Raw genomic sequence first — 15941 nt, forward strand, 5'->3', positions numbered from 1 at the left:
ACAATACAAACAATGAAGTGTCATGCAATACATGCAAACCAGAAAATGACATAGTAACTCATTCCATATCCATGAGTAGAATCGCACGTACAGTACGCCCTCTGTTTTAGGCTCATGTCGTGATGAAATTTCACCGATGGAGATGGAGATGGAGCAGGCACGTATCATACATATATATACATGTCCATCTACGATACTGTATCGAAGATACATACTACCACCTCCTACCTCCACCTCTTAACATCCTCGTGAACCCGCCTCTCCTCATCGCCAAAGCAGCGAGTAAACCGTAGGTGATACCTCCCAAATGACCAGCAGAGTCAGTACCGGAATTAGGTCTGAATAACGCTCCGTAGAAATCCCACTATGAAAGAGAACATTGGACGAGGTCAGCTGTGAAGTCGTCCTCGTCATGTAATAGGTGACAGCTTACAGCGAATATACCACTGATCGCTACCCAGACTGGCATGGGGATGACGAAGAACATCAATACAGTAGATTGAGGGAACATCGCTCCGTAGAATGCTATTTCAAATGACAAAGATCAATCAGCTGGAAGGTAGGTTGTGATTAAGCGATAGAAGAGAAACAACCCACACAAGCAAGCGTATATGGCACCTGATGCACCTTCACTGCCCATCCACCTATCTCTCTGCAATCGATGGTACGTCAATGAAGTGAGAGAAGAGAATATACCGGCTGTCAGGGCAAAAATGAGTTAAGGGCTTTCACTTCAGATGACGAGCCAACTCACCTCCGAGATATAAACCTAGGAACGCTGATGAGCCCATGAGACTATGAATGATCATATCAGCTCAAATCACTAGACGTCAGTGGGGGACGAAGTGGATCTGCGAGCTGATCGGAAGAAGAAGACCCACCCAGCCGCTGCGGGAGCCAAGAAATACAAACCCAGGCAATTCACGAAGATGTGCGATCCGGACATATGGGAGAAAGCGGAAGTCACTAGAGTCCATCTGCAACATAGAACCAGAACAGTCAGCATGCAGCTTGACCGTGAAGAGATGTGCAGGATCGGTAAAACAAATATTATCCCGAGGATAACTTACATCCTGCCAGAGAATACATTCACTTCGTTCAATATGAAGTTCTTCTGCAAGAAGAAAAACAAGGTCGGATCTCTGAATCGTTGCTAAGTTTGATAGTACCGTGTAAGCTATGTTCCTGACTGAGGTAGTGCTGTGAAAAAGAAGCTTACTGCACTTGATATAGCATACTGCCAAAGTAAGAATACACCTCCATTCAATCCTATCAATCCATATATCTATCGTCCAGGTAAACCATAAGCATGATATGCAGTGGAATTTTGAATTTCGAGGCAGCTCACAAGTGTCATAGTAGGTATCCTATCTATCCTGCTTCTCAACCTAGAGAACCAACTACCCCCTCCACCTCCACCATACCCACCGCCGTACCCGCCATTACCACCTTTAGGGAAGTAGCTCGATCGTATCAGATCCCTAGCGGTTGCATTGAAAGATCGTTTTAAGAAAGGGGATGTACTCTGAAGTAGGGATATTCGGGGAGTGAAGCATCCCGCCTGACGAGGGGAAGAGGCAAGGTGGAGGGATCGGAAGGAGATGGGTTGGGAATGGTGATGAAGAGGGTATTGACGTATTCGACCAAGATTCATGGTGGTCCGTAAAGACATCGTGTGAATCCTTTTGAGGTGGATCGGACTGTGCGGACGGGTTGGGTCTTTCCGGTTGTAGTTGACGATGAGGAATGTGAGGAATGTTGTTGGACAAGAAAAAGACAAGAAGACAGGTAATCGATCGTGTTGCACCCAGAAGTGAAAAGTGATGACGTAGAGAGTTGACCACGTGGACCAAAGATTTTTTCTGAATTTTGTTGACAATCCAGTCGCAGATGCAGATAGACGTTGAATTAGGCTATAGATACCATCATGTTCATATAACAAATCTACATAAAGCGGAATACGATAGAGCATATTCTAGGACAACACAGAGACTGATAGAGGAGGCCTTGACGATTCGATTGGAATATCCTCATACGAGGTCCAGCTCTCGTACCAGCCGTTAATCATTTGCCACCTCCCACCACTCCTTCACCATGTCATTCCCTAAAGTATATACCGTCAACGGTCCATCATCCACCTCATCCACCTCCTTACCTTCATGGGTAGCAGTCAAGACAAAAGCCAAGGGAGGCAAGAAGCGTACAAAAACACAACATACCACGAGCGATCTGGAATTGATTCAAGATTTCACTTTCCCCGGTTCAGCAATCAGGATCAAGACGACTGAAGATGGTCAACATGCTATTGCGACGGGTACTTATAAGCCGATGATCAAAGTTTGGGATCTGGAGAATTTGACCGTTAAGTTTGAGAGGGTTACAGATGCTGAGAATGTCGATTTTGTGGTGAGTCACTCGTTATCCTTCTGGTCAAAATGAACTGGGCGGTATTGTCTATAAACGATGTTGGGCTTCCAAGTGAATTCCGTCTTTAGATGTGGAATTTTATGTTCAAGGAGATGTTTTCTCATCTTTCGTTTGTGTGGGACTTGAGCTGATCTTCGGCTACATTTCTAGATACTCTCATCAGATTGGACGAAAACCCTTCATCTTCAACGAGATCGGTCTCTCTCCCTCCATACGCAAGGGGGACTCCATCATTCCGTCCGACTACCGATCTACGGGCGATCCCTAGCCTATCACTCCCCTTCAGCAGACGCTATAATAGGATGCACAGGAACAGATGTCTATCGATTCAATCTCGAGGAAGGACGATATATGAGTCCCATCACCGTAGCTCGTAATTGGGGAGCGGACAGTAGACAAGATGAAGTTGAAGGTGTCAATGTGGTTGATGTAAATCCAAGACATGGTTTATGGTCTTTCGGTCTGGATGGAGGAGGAGGTGTAATTGAATTTTGGGATCCAAGATCGAGAAATGCCTTAACTAGATTATCACTCCCTTCTACCACCTTATTACCCCTTCAGAACTTCGATCCTTCCCTTTCACTCATTGCTCAACCGATACAGAAATTATCTATAACCGCTTTACAGTCTCATCCTACAGATGGGTTATCCCTAGCGGTAGGAACTTCCACCGGACATACGCTGTTATACGATTTACGAAGTCCCACGCCGTTCGCTATCAAAGATCAAGGATATGGAGAATCAATTAGGAAAGTAGATTGGTTGGTTGGTGGTGGATCACAGGAGGATTCAGGTAGAGTGATTAGTGCGGATAGTAAAGTCATCAAAGTATGGGATAAATCGGATGTAAGTGCTACTACTCAAATTGGGCTTATTAGCCACGGCATATGTTGGTTCTTGAGCTGACTTTGGTTGGGGTTATGTAGCCATCTAATAATCACTTATCACTCCATCCTCCATCATCTCTCGTAGATCTACATCCAGTACCTCAATCAGGTTTATTGATGGTAGCATGTGATGCACCTCAATTATCCTCTTACTACATACCTGAGATCGGACCTGCACCTAAATGGGCGAGCTTCCTCGACAGCGTCACAGAGGAGATGGCAGAAGATTATAGTGGGTTGGGCAAGAGTGCTTATCAAGATTTCAAATTTGTCGATCGAGCAGAATTGGATACGTGAGTGTTTTTTTGCTCTTATCAGAGTATCTCGAACCAAGGGTATATACTGATATATTGAGATATAGTCTTGGTCTCACTCATCTTATCGGTACACCAGCTCTCAAACCATACATGCATGGATATTTCCTATCGCTCAAGTTGTACACTACTGCTCGACTCATTGCCAACCCACAATCCTACGCTGAATATAGAGATAAGGTTGTCAATGAGAAATTGAGGGCTAAGCAGGAATCTAGAATTAGAGCGAGGAAAGATCAGCCTAAGGTTAATAAAGCTTTGGCTGAACGTATTAGAAAAGCCGAAGAGAGGGACAAATTGTTGGAGAAGAAGAAGAAACAGAAGAATGGTGATGCCGCTCCGGAAGATGAAGAGGCCGAAGAGGGAGAAGGAGAAGCACAAGGGGGATTATTGGCTGATCCTAGATTCAAAGAAATCTTTGAAAATCCAGAGTTTGAAGTGGATGAGGAGAGTAGAGAGTTCGCGTTGCTCAATCCTGCTACTGCTAATAACAATGTAAGTGAATTCAGCTGTCGAATTTATGTCGAATCGGGGTAGCTGATCGTACATTTCCGCGGCATTTGTACAGGCTAAGAGGAAGACGGCAGTGGAGGAAGAGGAAGATGAGAGTGATAGATCTTCTTCTGGATTGGACGATGAGGATGAAGATGAGTCGGAAGAAGAGGAAGATGAACAGGATGAACAGGAGAGTGACAGTGAGGAAAGTGATGATGGTGGTGAGTCAATGGCTTTTCGTAATCATGTTATATACTACTGGAAAATAAAATTAATTGTTTTTGTTTTTGATCCGTCAGACCTCCGTCAATATGATCCTCGTCGACTCAAACCTACCGACGCCAAACGAGTTTTACCTGCTATACGATCTCAACCCAAGTTGGTTGTCGGTTCTTCATCCTCCTCATCTTCATCCAGACAACAACCAACATTCGGTCAGCGACTCAAGACATCCAACCAATCTTCAAGAAGCGGCAAAGGCCTTGCAGAAGATCCATCGGTATTGGCAATGCGTAAATCCGCTGATGGAGGTATGGAAATGTCTTTCATACCTTCTTCGAAACCCTCTCGATCTAATGGCCCAGATGGTGAGGATGATGAGCAAGATGAGTATTCAGGTGGGACAAGAAGGAAAGATAGAAAAGTTGAAAGATTCGGTGCTGGGTTGGAGAAAGGTCAAGTGGATGATGAGGATGAAGGGCAGGAGGGTGAAGGAAGGAGTGGGAGAACGAAGAGGAGACATCCTGGGAGGAGCGCTAGTAAGAATGCGTTTAGGAAGAGGTAGTAGAGCTGGATCTTTACGGGGTTTTGCATTTGTTAAAATGTATTTTAATGCTCAGTCAGTCATCAGTATCAGTGCGTCACCGAGAGTTGAAGATTTTTCTTCGCGATTCATTCCATTCTTCACCTGTCGTATTTCGTGTATCGAGTTTTGCATGATATATTGATTATCAATCAATTTGTCATCTACAGAAAATACAACTAAGCAATGTCCTTCTTGTGATTCCTGCAATCCCGGTCGTGAGCCATGATCATTGGTTTGCGAATGATCGATCAGGTTGTTGGAACTTCAATTACCCAATCCAGTCTCTTGTTTCATCTCTTTCTATTTACCATGAACATCGGAATGACCGAGACTTAAATCAGGTTGGATGATATTCCTGATTCTCTGTTTGAGTACTTTCAATTCTGGGAAACCACCTTCGGTCTATATCACACACAATAAAGTGAGATCAATAAATCTACGATCGATAACAAGGGATCAAATAAAAAGAGATGAGATTGAATGTAAAATCACCTTTCTATCCCATACTAGCTGATCTCCCTTTGCGTCCCCTCTATCCAACCATACTCTGAACCTGCCTCCTGTTTCAGGTGCGTTGAGCGGTATAAGTGTGATTGATCGCAGGAGGGGGTTGGGGAAGGTTAGGAAAAGTTCGGTTTGGATCCATGTTGCTCTTGGTGCCCTATATAAATCATAGGTTTAGTTACTATTATGTTGTATATTCAAAGTTTCAAGTTCATGTTCTATCCTTTCACTTACCATCTACATCTATCACAAAACTCAATGATGACACTAGGTTTGATCTCTTTCAAAGCCGGAACCTGAAACTCCGTCGTCGACGTGGTTATCGTCGTCGTGCCGTTGGTCTCCTGATTGTTCTGCTGATGGGAACCTGATGGAGGAGTCAAATCCCCCTTTTCTCTCTCCACATTCTCAGGCTGTTCCACCTTCTTTTCCCTCTCCTGCTGTTGTTCAACTTGAGGAGTGGGTGGTCCCCTATATGTATATTCCGTAGCATGTCCAGCCTTTGAGGGAGGATCGACAGGAACGGGAGGTTCGAACGACTCTTTGCCTATTCCTACTGGCTGGGGTCGTTGGGGCGAATGAGCCATCGTGGACGTACTGGCTGGTTGAGTGTGGGTTGATGAGGAAGGTGGTTCACAATCTGTGCAAGTTTCTTGCTCTTGAGCCGTAGACATCGTGAGTGTGTGAGCGCTTGAATGTTTGAGTAGGTGAAGTAGGTATGTATTGATTGGTATCGTAATGAAAGATAGGTTATTCATCAAGCATTTGGAAGTTAGGTGGAGTGTGAGTTCGACGGTTCGAAGGGTATGACGTTATCCAATCCGACTCTACTGAAAACATTGCTCGTACTTGATAACTTACCTGTCTGAACTGAACGCACGCATATATAGTCATGCTGATTGAATGCGAGAATGCGAGAATGCAGCAAGTCGAACAATACCATTCGCAAATGCATAACATACAGATACATTCCGTGTCATTCCGTATAAAGTATCGAAGGGTATATGATATACTATGCTGGATATAACTACTCTCTACCTTCCTTGTCTATCCCTAATCTTCCTAGCCATCCTCTTCTTCCTATGAAACATGATCAATCCCACAAGTCTGGCATATCGTTTATTTATCGATTTCAACAACTCTGTCGGTCCTTTACGATGGGGTTGTCCGGTATAATGATTACGGACAGGTACACCTCCGAATAAAGGTAAAACGATCCCATAGGTCCTCTTCTTCCTTTCTCCTACTTCGACTCCACCAGCTACGGAGCCACTTGTAATGGTACCTGCGGTGGCATCCTCATTATCATTCTCATCACTTATACTCAATGGTAGCCATGCTCTCCTAGCTTTCGCATCTTCCAATTGAGCATATGCCGTATCCAACACACTGATCGTCAACAAGGAAGGTCTCCAAAGTATATCACTAGGTCTCCAACTGGATAACAACTTTAATTCCAATTCGCTCGTCGGGTCATTCCTCGCTTCAGAAGTGAAAGGTGATCGACCATGAAACATGTGTCGTCGATTGGGAGGTCCTTGGAATGGTTCAACAGGTCTATCGGTGATATCGAATGTCTCCGCCTCGAGAGGGTTGTCATATACTTCTCGATAATCCTGATCTGGTTCGAGCTGGACAGATTTAAGTTTCTGACTTTCCCTCATAGCTTCATTCTTTCTAAACTTGATTTCTTCGTACCTCCTAAGCAAGATCTGATCGGCAATTTTGAAAGCCCCCTCTATATCACCGGTTCGAGCCAAAGCGACAGACAGATGATTATAATTCCCGGCATCAAATCCGAATCCAGCATCTTGGACGTCATTCCATATCTTCTTCACTTGAAGGTAATTCCCCGCGATCGATAGACTGTCCAGCGCAATTGAAAGCGGTATACAAAGGACATTATCGTTACTTCGACTCGTCGGTAATACACCTCCTTGTTCTCCTTCCGAGGTAGATTTCCTAAAAGATGTCGTGTCGCAAGCCAACTGGAAAGTTTTATTCCAAATTTCCAGTACCTTCTCCGAGTCTCCCGCACGTCTATAAACATCCATCAATTGCGTATACATATGTACACTCTCCCTATTTTCTCCTGATCCATCTTGAGCGAGATCAAAGTACTTCTGAGCCATATCGAAGTTCTGATTCTTGCCGTGAGCGACCACAAGGGGACTGAAGATGTTCTGGTTGATTAGGGCTTTCTCATGTCTTCTATCAGCGATATTACCAGCTTTGGCCTGTTTCGAAACGTTCATAGCGAAATCATGAGCTTGTTCCAGTGATCTCTCCCCTCTCGCCTCTGCGAATGACTTGACGATCATTCCATAAGTCACACTTGACGGTAATACTTCCCTAGAAAGCATTTCGTCGTAGACCGCTCGGGCAGACGCACCGTCCCCTAATCGCATATAACCATGTAAGAGGATCGAAAAGGCATAGGCATCAGGTGAAGGTCCCTTGTTGGATTTAGACGCATTGTCCATCTCTTCGTACAGTTCTCGAGCAACTTCCATCTCACTTGCATCACAGGCGTTTTGAATAACGAGTGCCCAAGTATGTGGATTTGGATTGGTAATTCGACGGAAGACACTCATGACGTGCTCAGGTGGCGATGACAGAGCTACAAGAGCTTTGATAATTGCAGTAGAAACAGCTTGATGGTGTTTGAATTGTCTTGGAAGTCGATTATATCGGTCGAGGGCAGCTACCCATTCTCCAGTTTCCACTTCTGCGTCAATCACTGCCGCATAGGCAATCGCATCAGGTTCAATACCCGCGTCTATCATCGCTTGGAAGACATTATCTGCGTTGACAGGATCACGTCGATGGGCGAAAAGCGAGATGAGAGCGGTGTAAGAGTGGATGTCAGGTCGTAAGGTAGAATTGGACAATTCGTCGAACAATCTCACAGCGGCTTCTACGTTGACTTGATCTGCGTACAGCTGTAGGAGAGCGTTGTAAGGGTATAAACGAGGTTCGATGGCGTTAATTTGGTGTAGAACTCGTTCAGCGCCTTGCGAGTTATTTGCATTGATATAAGCCGTGAAGAGTATCTCTAACGCAGCGGGTTTCGATTCAAAATTCGGTCCGACACGAGTTTCGAGCATTGCTAATGTATCTGCTACTCTTCCTCTATAGGCGTGATACCGAGCAGCTACCAAACGGTCTTTGCCGGTGGGGGTATAATTGGCGGATATCTGATTCCATAATCTCTGTTCTTCCTCTACCCAACCTGCTTGACCAGCCAGACGCATAGCCTGAGATAAAGCACCATGAGTGAAATTTGGGTATTCTTGACATATCCTTTGATACAGCTTCCAAGCATCACTAGTTGATTCCGTCACAAGGAGTGAACAGAGGCTGATAGCTGCAGAGGTCGGTACGGAAGTCCCGTTGGCGATGAAAATATCTAAGAGGTTGATGGCTTCTTGAAGCTTCGTGCGATCACGAGTGATGGCAATAAACAAGAAAATACCCAGTGTCCTCGTGTTGACACTGGAATCTGCGTTGAATCGATCTGTCCACCATTCGACGGGCGATCCGACCCGGGCGAGGGATCCAAGTAAGAGATTGGTGAGCTGCATGGAGAATGGATGAGGACGTTGAGTCGAGTTGATCAGGAATTTCCTTACGGTATAACTGGCGGTTCTGACCAATTCGATCAAATCGTCATTTCTAGAGGCATCCAAGACTGACTTTTCGTAAGATTGTAGTAAACCGAAATCGAATGAGGGATAATCGCATTCCTGTCTGAGTTTGGTAGCATCATTGCTGGTCATCCTTTGGACCGCTCTATCGATGGCTCCCCGTATCCTTTTCATCGCCAACTCCCATTCTCCCATCTCCACGTATGCTAAAGCAGCAATAGAATAAGAAGTCGGTAAGGTATTTCCGGGGTTCCTTGCATCTAGATATTGTAAATTTGCTAATACCTCTTTGGCTTTTTCACTATCGCCCGTGAGAGCCAGGGCGTATCCTCTAATGGAGCATACCAGGGATGTCAACCCGCGCTGTCGAGGAGGTGGTTTGACATTATCTAGTATCTCTGTCAATCGATCTAATTTCGATATCAACCATAACCAATCTTCATGTTCTGCCGTATCCCTAAATAACGCAAAGACACCTAACAGATTCCCTATCGACCCTAGATGACGAGTTTCGAAAGATTTGAGTTCGAAATCGTGTGAGAAGTGAGAAGCAGATTGGAAAGCACCGTTGTATAATCTAGAATAGAAGTCTTCCGGTAACATTGACCACGGATCGGGATAATCGAATGCGACGAAGAATTTCTTATCTTTGGTTATTGCTTGATCGCGTATTGGTTGATTAGGTTGAAACGATGTGTACTTCGATCGACGAGGTCGCTCGGAAAGTGGGACTGAGAACTGATGGAAGGTAGATGATGAGGATTGATCAGAAGTAGATGGGGAGGAATGGTGATGTTGATGGTAATCTTGAGACTCATGATCGACCGTTTGAGCAGCACTGGCAGAATACGTTCGGAAGTTCTGCCGTTGTGACATGGATCGCCTTTCGAGAGATGAGCTCGGTGACTGTTTTGAAGTGTCCATTAAGTATACATGACTGTCTATAAGAGGAAGAGAGGCGGCAACTCACTTTGGTGCTTCCGATCGATGATGATCCAACACCAGATCCAGATCCAGATCCAGCTACTCCACTGCTCCGCCTGATCTGCGCTACTGCCACCCTCGATGCTTTGTCCAGGTAGCCATTCTGTACGAGTCCTAGCACATGGGAGAGTGTGGTTGAGGATGGGTGGGGAGCGAGGACCCGAGATCGAGCAGCGAATGGTATGGTCGGTGGGGGCATGGGTAGAGAGGATGGGGGCGGAAAGAGAAGGGATGATGATCGATCTCAGCTTGTGTGAGCTGCTTTGCGACGGATGAGATGGGGAGATAGATGGTCAGAGGCTGTACGAGGAGTGCTGAGCTGATGGAGATGCCCCAAATGAATCAGTCCTACTCGGATGATGGGAGTTGAAGTGTGCTGAGATTTGATCTTGATGTATCGGATTGATTGACGAATTAGCAGTCGGGTAAACCAGCATGGCATCTGAGCGCAACCAACTTTTTCGCCGCTCATAGGTGGCCGCTTGAGATTATGTAAGATGCCACGTGTTTATGTGGAGTGAGTAAATACAGTCGAAAAGAGAACGCGACCAAAGGAAGAGAACGCGTCCATTCATCCATATCCATATCCATACGAACATTTCAATGATTCAACCCGACCTCTTACCAGGACACACTACCAGATACATTTCTTCAATCTCTTTGTCCTCTTAGCCCTTTTCGTATCATCCCCATAGCAACGAATAACATCTTTCCATCATGTGAGTCTACAGTCCTATGTGAAGTGCAATCACAACATATCAGCTCATGGCCCATTTCTTGCAAAAACAGGTCATCCGAGGAAATCCCCCCTCAACCTCCCACTTCTACCACCGAACAAGGTTCTTCCGCCCCCGCCGATCCCAACGAGGTCAAAGAACAAGCTGAAAAGCTTGTGGGAGAGGGTAAGAAAGCCATAGCGCTCAAACAATGGGAAGAAGGTGTCAACAAGTATGGAGAAGCTTTGGATCTCATGTGAGTTTTGGGCATTTGTTCTCGTCCATCTGTGATCCTTTGATGGGCAGTGTGACGTGTGTATGGAGTAGTGGTACTGATCGAGACTTGGGTATATAGGCGTCAGCTCGTTGGAGAATTTGATCCAGTCATGGCACCTTTGTTGCTAAGTTATGGGAAAGCACTGTATGAATTGGCATTCTCACAACAGGGTGTGATGGGTAAAGAAGAAGGATCGAAAGAGGCTGATGAAGCTGGTGAGTTGGATTGTCTCAAGTCAATTTTGAAGTGAACATCAAGTTGATTGGTGTGGATATGTTCAGTCCGACAAGGTACATTGGAAGAGGCACCTTCGAAAAATGGTAATTTCGTGTTTTCAGCAGATCCCTCATCCGATAACGAAGAAGAAAATCAAGATGCTGGACCAAGTACTAGTCCTCAGCCTGACGAGGGAGAAGGAGAAGCAGAGGACGAACCTGAAGATGATTATAATGCCGCGTGGGAAGTATTAGATGTAGCTAGGACGATATACCAAAAGATCGTTGAAGGGAAGTCGGACGGGGAAGAGGGGGTGAGGGAAGATAAGTTGAATTTGGCAGATTGTTATTTGGCTTTAGGGGATGTATCTTGTGAGACGGGTGAGTGATTGATCTTATTATCAGTTTGATTGTTTAGAACATATGACAAGGATTGAACTGATGTTATCTTTACCTTGAAAATAGAAAATTTCCCTCAAGCTGTCCAAGATTACACCTCCGCTCTTTCAATCCAATCTACACTCTTACCCCCCTCATCCAGAATCTTAGCTTCGACGCATTACCAACTAGCCACTGTCCTAGAGTTTACACCCAATAAACAAACCGAGGCTCTATCTTATGTTGAAAAAGCCCTAGATGGATTCAAATTACGTCTATCAGAGTTGAAATCCACGGCAGAGGAGATGGTATCAGAAGAAGTGAAAAAGTTGAATGAGAAAGAAAAGGAAAAAGAAATTAAAGACGTTGAGAATCTGATTGAAGATTTGAATGTCAAGATTGAAGAATTGAAATCGACCTCGGTGAACGAGACGAACGATTTGATCTCACAAAGTATAAATCACCTTTTGGGTCAACCTGAATCGGACCAGTTTGGTAGTTCTTCTTCGACAACGAAAGATAGCGGACCTGTAAATGACCTCACAAGTATGGTCAAGAAGAAGAAACCTAAAACCACCAATGTGCCCAAGAATGTAGAAGAGGTGAAACAAGCGGTGAACGAGATGGTCAATAATGCTCAACCGTTAGTGGAACAGACCAACCAATCGGTTATAGAACCTGCTTTGGAGAAAGGTAAAGAGGTTGTTGATCTGGCTGGACAGAAATTGGGTGAGGTGGTGAGCAGTGCAGCAGAGGGCTTGCTGGCTGCTGGGGAAGGGTTGAAGAGGGATAATGAGGGTGAGGAAGAAGAGGGAAGGAAAAGTAAGAAAGCGAAGACTGAGTAAAGCGAACAGGTAGTACGGCCTAAGATTATCACACACGACTAGTTGAATAGTGTAACCTGTTTTCGAGACATATTATATATTTGATTTTAGCTCTTTTTATGTCTTTAATAGTATCTTGCATCTTCAATAGGTGACATGCGGATTTCAAATGGTTAATCTATTCCATTCATACTAGAGTAAGCTGTCTATATGATTGTTTTCCTCTATGTACCTTTCCCACCCAGTAACATTTCGATATCAAGGTCAAAAATATGACCTGAAAGATCAGACTGTTCAAGATCACTCTGGTTCTATATCTTCGTCCTACTTCCTTCTCTTATTTTTCACCTTTTTCACTTGGTTTTTTCACCTTTTTTCCAAAACCTTGCTGTTTGAGATGAGCTAAAAAAGCAAAGCGAAAGGATAACCACCATTTTTCATTCTAAACAATTTAATCAAAAGACTGAAAACGATTATCAACATTCCCAGCCAGAGGTAAACTCCAACACGTTGTTTGATGGGTGATGATTGAGCGGGGATAAGGACTGTTAGAGCGATGATTGAAAATCCTAGAAGACCGTCTATACGTGTATGAATAACAATGCAATTAGCTTGATGATCCTAACACAAAACCATGATTCTTCCTACGATTACAATCAAAAGAACGGAAACGATTGGAAGATATGCGCGATTGTTAATGAGTCTTAAAAGGGAAAAGTGTAGTATTCACTCACATATACCAGCTACCACCTGACTCTCCAGGCCCAACTGATTACTATACCCACCAGCAATCCATGAGATCTGTCCATTAGGTCCAGCGGCAACGTACGGGGCATTCTTGATTTTGTTCCACATATGTCCGGAAGTGAACGTTAAAATCAATATGATGGATAGACTTCCCCAAACCAACCTTGATTGAATCAATGGTACGAGTATTTTCCGCATGGAATAGAGAGAGACGGTGATGGCGATGAGTGAAATGGGGACTGCGATGTAGTGCAGGGGATTGATAGGTTTGTATAATGCGAATGGTTCGGGAACGAGATTGAGGAGGAATGAATGCAGAGGTGGAGCCGTAAGACCACTGCGAGTAATTAAATTCCAAGAATTGGAAGATTAGCTTTTATATCCTATCGCTTGTGTATGTGTATATTGGAGAGAGATGGGACTCGACTCACTTCCTGTTCATCTCATAGGTGATAACACTCAATTTGTTACTCTTATTTGGCCCATTCAACGCAGGGTGGAACATGACTGTTGGAGCTGAGGTCAAACCAAGCTAAAGCGGGATGCCGATGAACATGTCAGCTTTGCTTGTCAACCATCTCGGGACGATCCAACGGCTAGCTGTTTGAATTCCACGTACCTCTTGGTAGACTGCTTGCCCATCTTGGAAATCCAATTTCGCAAAGAAATGTTGATCCCTCACGTGTTTGGGTTTACGTTTCCATGATGCTGCGACTTGATGGAATGAAGGGTCGAAGTCGCTACGCACAACAAAGAAGAGAGCAGTCAGTGACTGTACTTGTACGCGATATAGGAAGATATATCTGGTGGTATGAAGGAGATAAGAGGAATTTCATGTCGAGGGGAATGTATACTCACTGACAAGGCTGACATTTGAACTGAGCGGGAAGCGCAGTCAATACCACCGATACTGAATATTCCCTATCGTCCGCCAACAGTTCATGATATGATTGAGAATCAAGCTTGATTACTCCGTCTTTGGATTTCGAAGATAATTCTGCCCAGTGCTCTTGGTCTGATGAGAGGGATAGTGCAAGGGGGAGGAGTGAGAAGAGCGGTGTGAGGATGGTGAGGAGTCGCATGATGAGTGACAGGAGAGCTTGGTTCGTGCGGTGCTGTTATCGAATGAGCCCTAGCTTCTTTCCTTTTGCGTGGTTCGGTAGCTGACAGCAAGATTGTAAGTGGACTGTCTGACTCGAATGGACTAGTGATAAAGCAGATGGATTTAGTACTGGAGATATTATGTGGAATGATACTTGAACGTTGCTTCTCGTCACCCATCGTCGTGTTGGCATCATCTTCCTCTCGTGTCTGCCTCCACCTTGTTACGTAACTGAAACAAATCAATTGACATTTCGACGTTACTCGTACTTACTGTTCAACGATTCCAACTCAGACTCATCCATCGTCCAGCTTGGTAGAAAGTTATAACAGCGCCTACAAACTCATCGCTCAGAGTATTCTCTCATAGACTTGAATCATCATGGACATCCGTCAGGCAACTGTGAGTTCACCACAGCCCGATAGATGGGCGTGAAAGCTGATCCTTGCCCAACGTCCAGATCGATGATTTGATAGGTATGCAAAATGCCAATTTACTAAACCTCCCAGAGAACTATACATTCAAATATTGTTAGTTCATCTCGACTACATGATGAGATTGAAGAAGACCAAGCTGAATGGAATGGATTTGTGATAGATCTGTATCACGCTTTGACATGGCCTGAATTGTCTTATGTGGCTGTTGATCCCAGGGGACGTATAGTAGGATACATATTAGCTAAGATGTGAGTAAAACTCTCTATCTCGTTGCATATCATATGTTCCTCGTCTGTCAGTGGTCATCTACTGATATACGTTGCGGTCTCATAGGGAAGACGAACCCTCACCTAATACCGAACCAAGTGGTCATGTCACCTCCATATCTGTTCTTAGACCTTACAGGCGGTTGGGTCTAGCTAATAAATTGATGAAACAAGCTCGTAAGTCTCATCTATACTACAATTCGGAAAGTGGGGGAATATGTTGATATCAATGCTTTGTGTCGTACTTTGAATTTATAGAAGAAGCAATGGTAGCTCATTACAAAGCTTCGCATATCACTTTACATGTCCGTAAATCGAATCGAGCGGCCATTTCACTATATAGAGATACCTTAGGATTCGAAGTTCATGCGATGGAGAAAGGATATTGTGAGTGTATACAATTTCCCAAACTTTTGCTTTCGTAGGATCATGCTGATGATTTTGGTATTGGTATGACTTGATAGATGCCGATGGTGAAGATGCTTATGGTATGAGGTATATGTTCAACAAGAAGTCAGAAACAGAATCATCATCATAGGCTATAGCATAGATTATGCGTCATGCATGGTTGTACCATAATTGTCACTACAAAAGGCAACAGGATCAGCAGGCTGATATGATTCTGACCTGGATCGGATGAGACTTTTGCTGCTGAACGGGAGGTCTGCTGGCAACCTCCAGCTGAGCTGTACTATATCCATGCGCCCTTGCACCCAGTTACTATATGTGCTTGTGGATATCCTTCCTGTGCATCCTTACAAACCCCTTGTCAGCTTCGCTCGATGAGCTTTGAGCCTTTCATCATAAATGTCACTGCGCTTAAATAGGTCACCCATATAAGACCGAGATAGTCTCGCACTTTGGCCACTCAACTTGACCACTAATTCACCTCTGTTATCACTTCTCTTCTCCCTCT

At 44.5% G+C, this 15941-nt stretch overlaps 7 protein-coding genes across 7 annotated transcripts; 3 read left to right on the plus strand and 4 right to left on the minus strand.

The window, feature by feature from the left end:
- Positions 1-214: 214 nt before the first annotated feature.
- L199_007933 (uncharacterized protein) lies at positions 215-1654 on the minus strand (the record flags this gene model as incomplete). The annotated part of the gene is made up of 8 exons (XM_064893619.1): positions 215-364; positions 434-525; positions 598-699; positions 755-795; positions 882-977; positions 1071-1153; positions 1220-1285; positions 1349-1654. The coding sequence occupies 8 exons, from the start codon at positions 1652-1654 to the stop codon at positions 215-217; spliced, it is 936 nt and encodes a 311-aa protein (XP_064749691.1).
- A 440-nt stretch (positions 1655-2094) lies between these two features.
- L199_007934 (uncharacterized protein) lies at positions 2095-4907 on the plus strand (the record flags this gene model as incomplete). The annotated part of the gene is made up of 6 exons (XM_064893620.1): positions 2095-2406; positions 2578-3273; positions 3354-3607; positions 3676-4123; positions 4197-4344; positions 4423-4907. 6 exons carry the CDS (start codon positions 2095-2097, stop codon positions 4905-4907), a joined length of 2343 nt encoding a protein of 780 aa, XP_064749692.1.
- A 285-nt stretch (positions 4908-5192) lies between these two features.
- L199_007935 (uncharacterized protein) lies at positions 5193-6106 on the minus strand (the record flags this gene model as incomplete). Its single annotated transcript, XM_064893621.1, has 4 exons — positions 5193-5228; positions 5304-5330; positions 5421-5589; positions 5667-6106. 4 exons carry the CDS (start codon positions 6104-6106, stop codon positions 5193-5195), a joined length of 672 nt encoding a protein of 223 aa, XP_064749693.1.
- Positions 6107-6466: 360 nt separating this feature from the next.
- Positions 6467-10262, minus strand: L199_007936 (uncharacterized protein; the record flags this gene model as incomplete). The annotated part of the gene is made up of 2 exons (XM_064893622.1): positions 6467-9985; positions 10050-10262. The coding sequence occupies 2 exons, from the start codon at positions 10260-10262 to the stop codon at positions 6467-6469; spliced, it is 3732 nt and encodes a 1243-aa protein (XP_064749694.1).
- Positions 10263-10560: 298 nt separating this feature from the next.
- On the plus strand, positions 10561-12494 carry L199_007937 (uncharacterized protein; the record flags this gene model as incomplete). The annotated part of the gene is made up of 5 exons (XM_064893623.1): positions 10561-10580; positions 10853-11035; positions 11135-11271; positions 11338-11652; positions 11737-12494. The coding sequence occupies 5 exons, from the start codon at positions 10561-10563 to the stop codon at positions 12492-12494; spliced, it is 1413 nt and encodes a 470-aa protein (XP_064749695.1).
- Positions 12495-12875: 381 nt separating this feature from the next.
- On the minus strand, positions 12876-14302 carry L199_007938 (uncharacterized protein; the record flags this gene model as incomplete). Its single annotated transcript, XM_064893624.1, has 5 exons — positions 12876-13054; positions 13208-13557; positions 13652-13752; positions 13840-13960; positions 14079-14302. The coding sequence occupies 5 exons, from the start codon at positions 14300-14302 to the stop codon at positions 12876-12878; spliced, it is 975 nt and encodes a 324-aa protein (XP_064749696.1).
- A 401-nt stretch (positions 14303-14703) lies between these two features.
- L199_007939 (uncharacterized protein) lies at positions 14704-15563 on the plus strand (the record flags this gene model as incomplete). Its single annotated transcript, XM_064893625.1, has 6 exons — positions 14704-14724; positions 14783-14852; positions 14920-15007; positions 15093-15202; positions 15284-15412; positions 15490-15563. 6 exons carry the CDS (start codon positions 14704-14706, stop codon positions 15561-15563), a joined length of 492 nt encoding a protein of 163 aa, XP_064749697.1.
- Positions 15564-15941: the final 378 nt, after the last annotated feature.

The sequence above is a fragment of the Kwoniella botswanensis genome, chromosome 3, assembly GCF_036426115.1.
Source record: "Kwoniella botswanensis chromosome 3, complete sequence".
Lineage (NCBI taxonomy): Eukaryota > Fungi > Basidiomycota > Tremellomycetes > Tremellales > Cryptococcaceae > Kwoniella > Kwoniella botswanensis.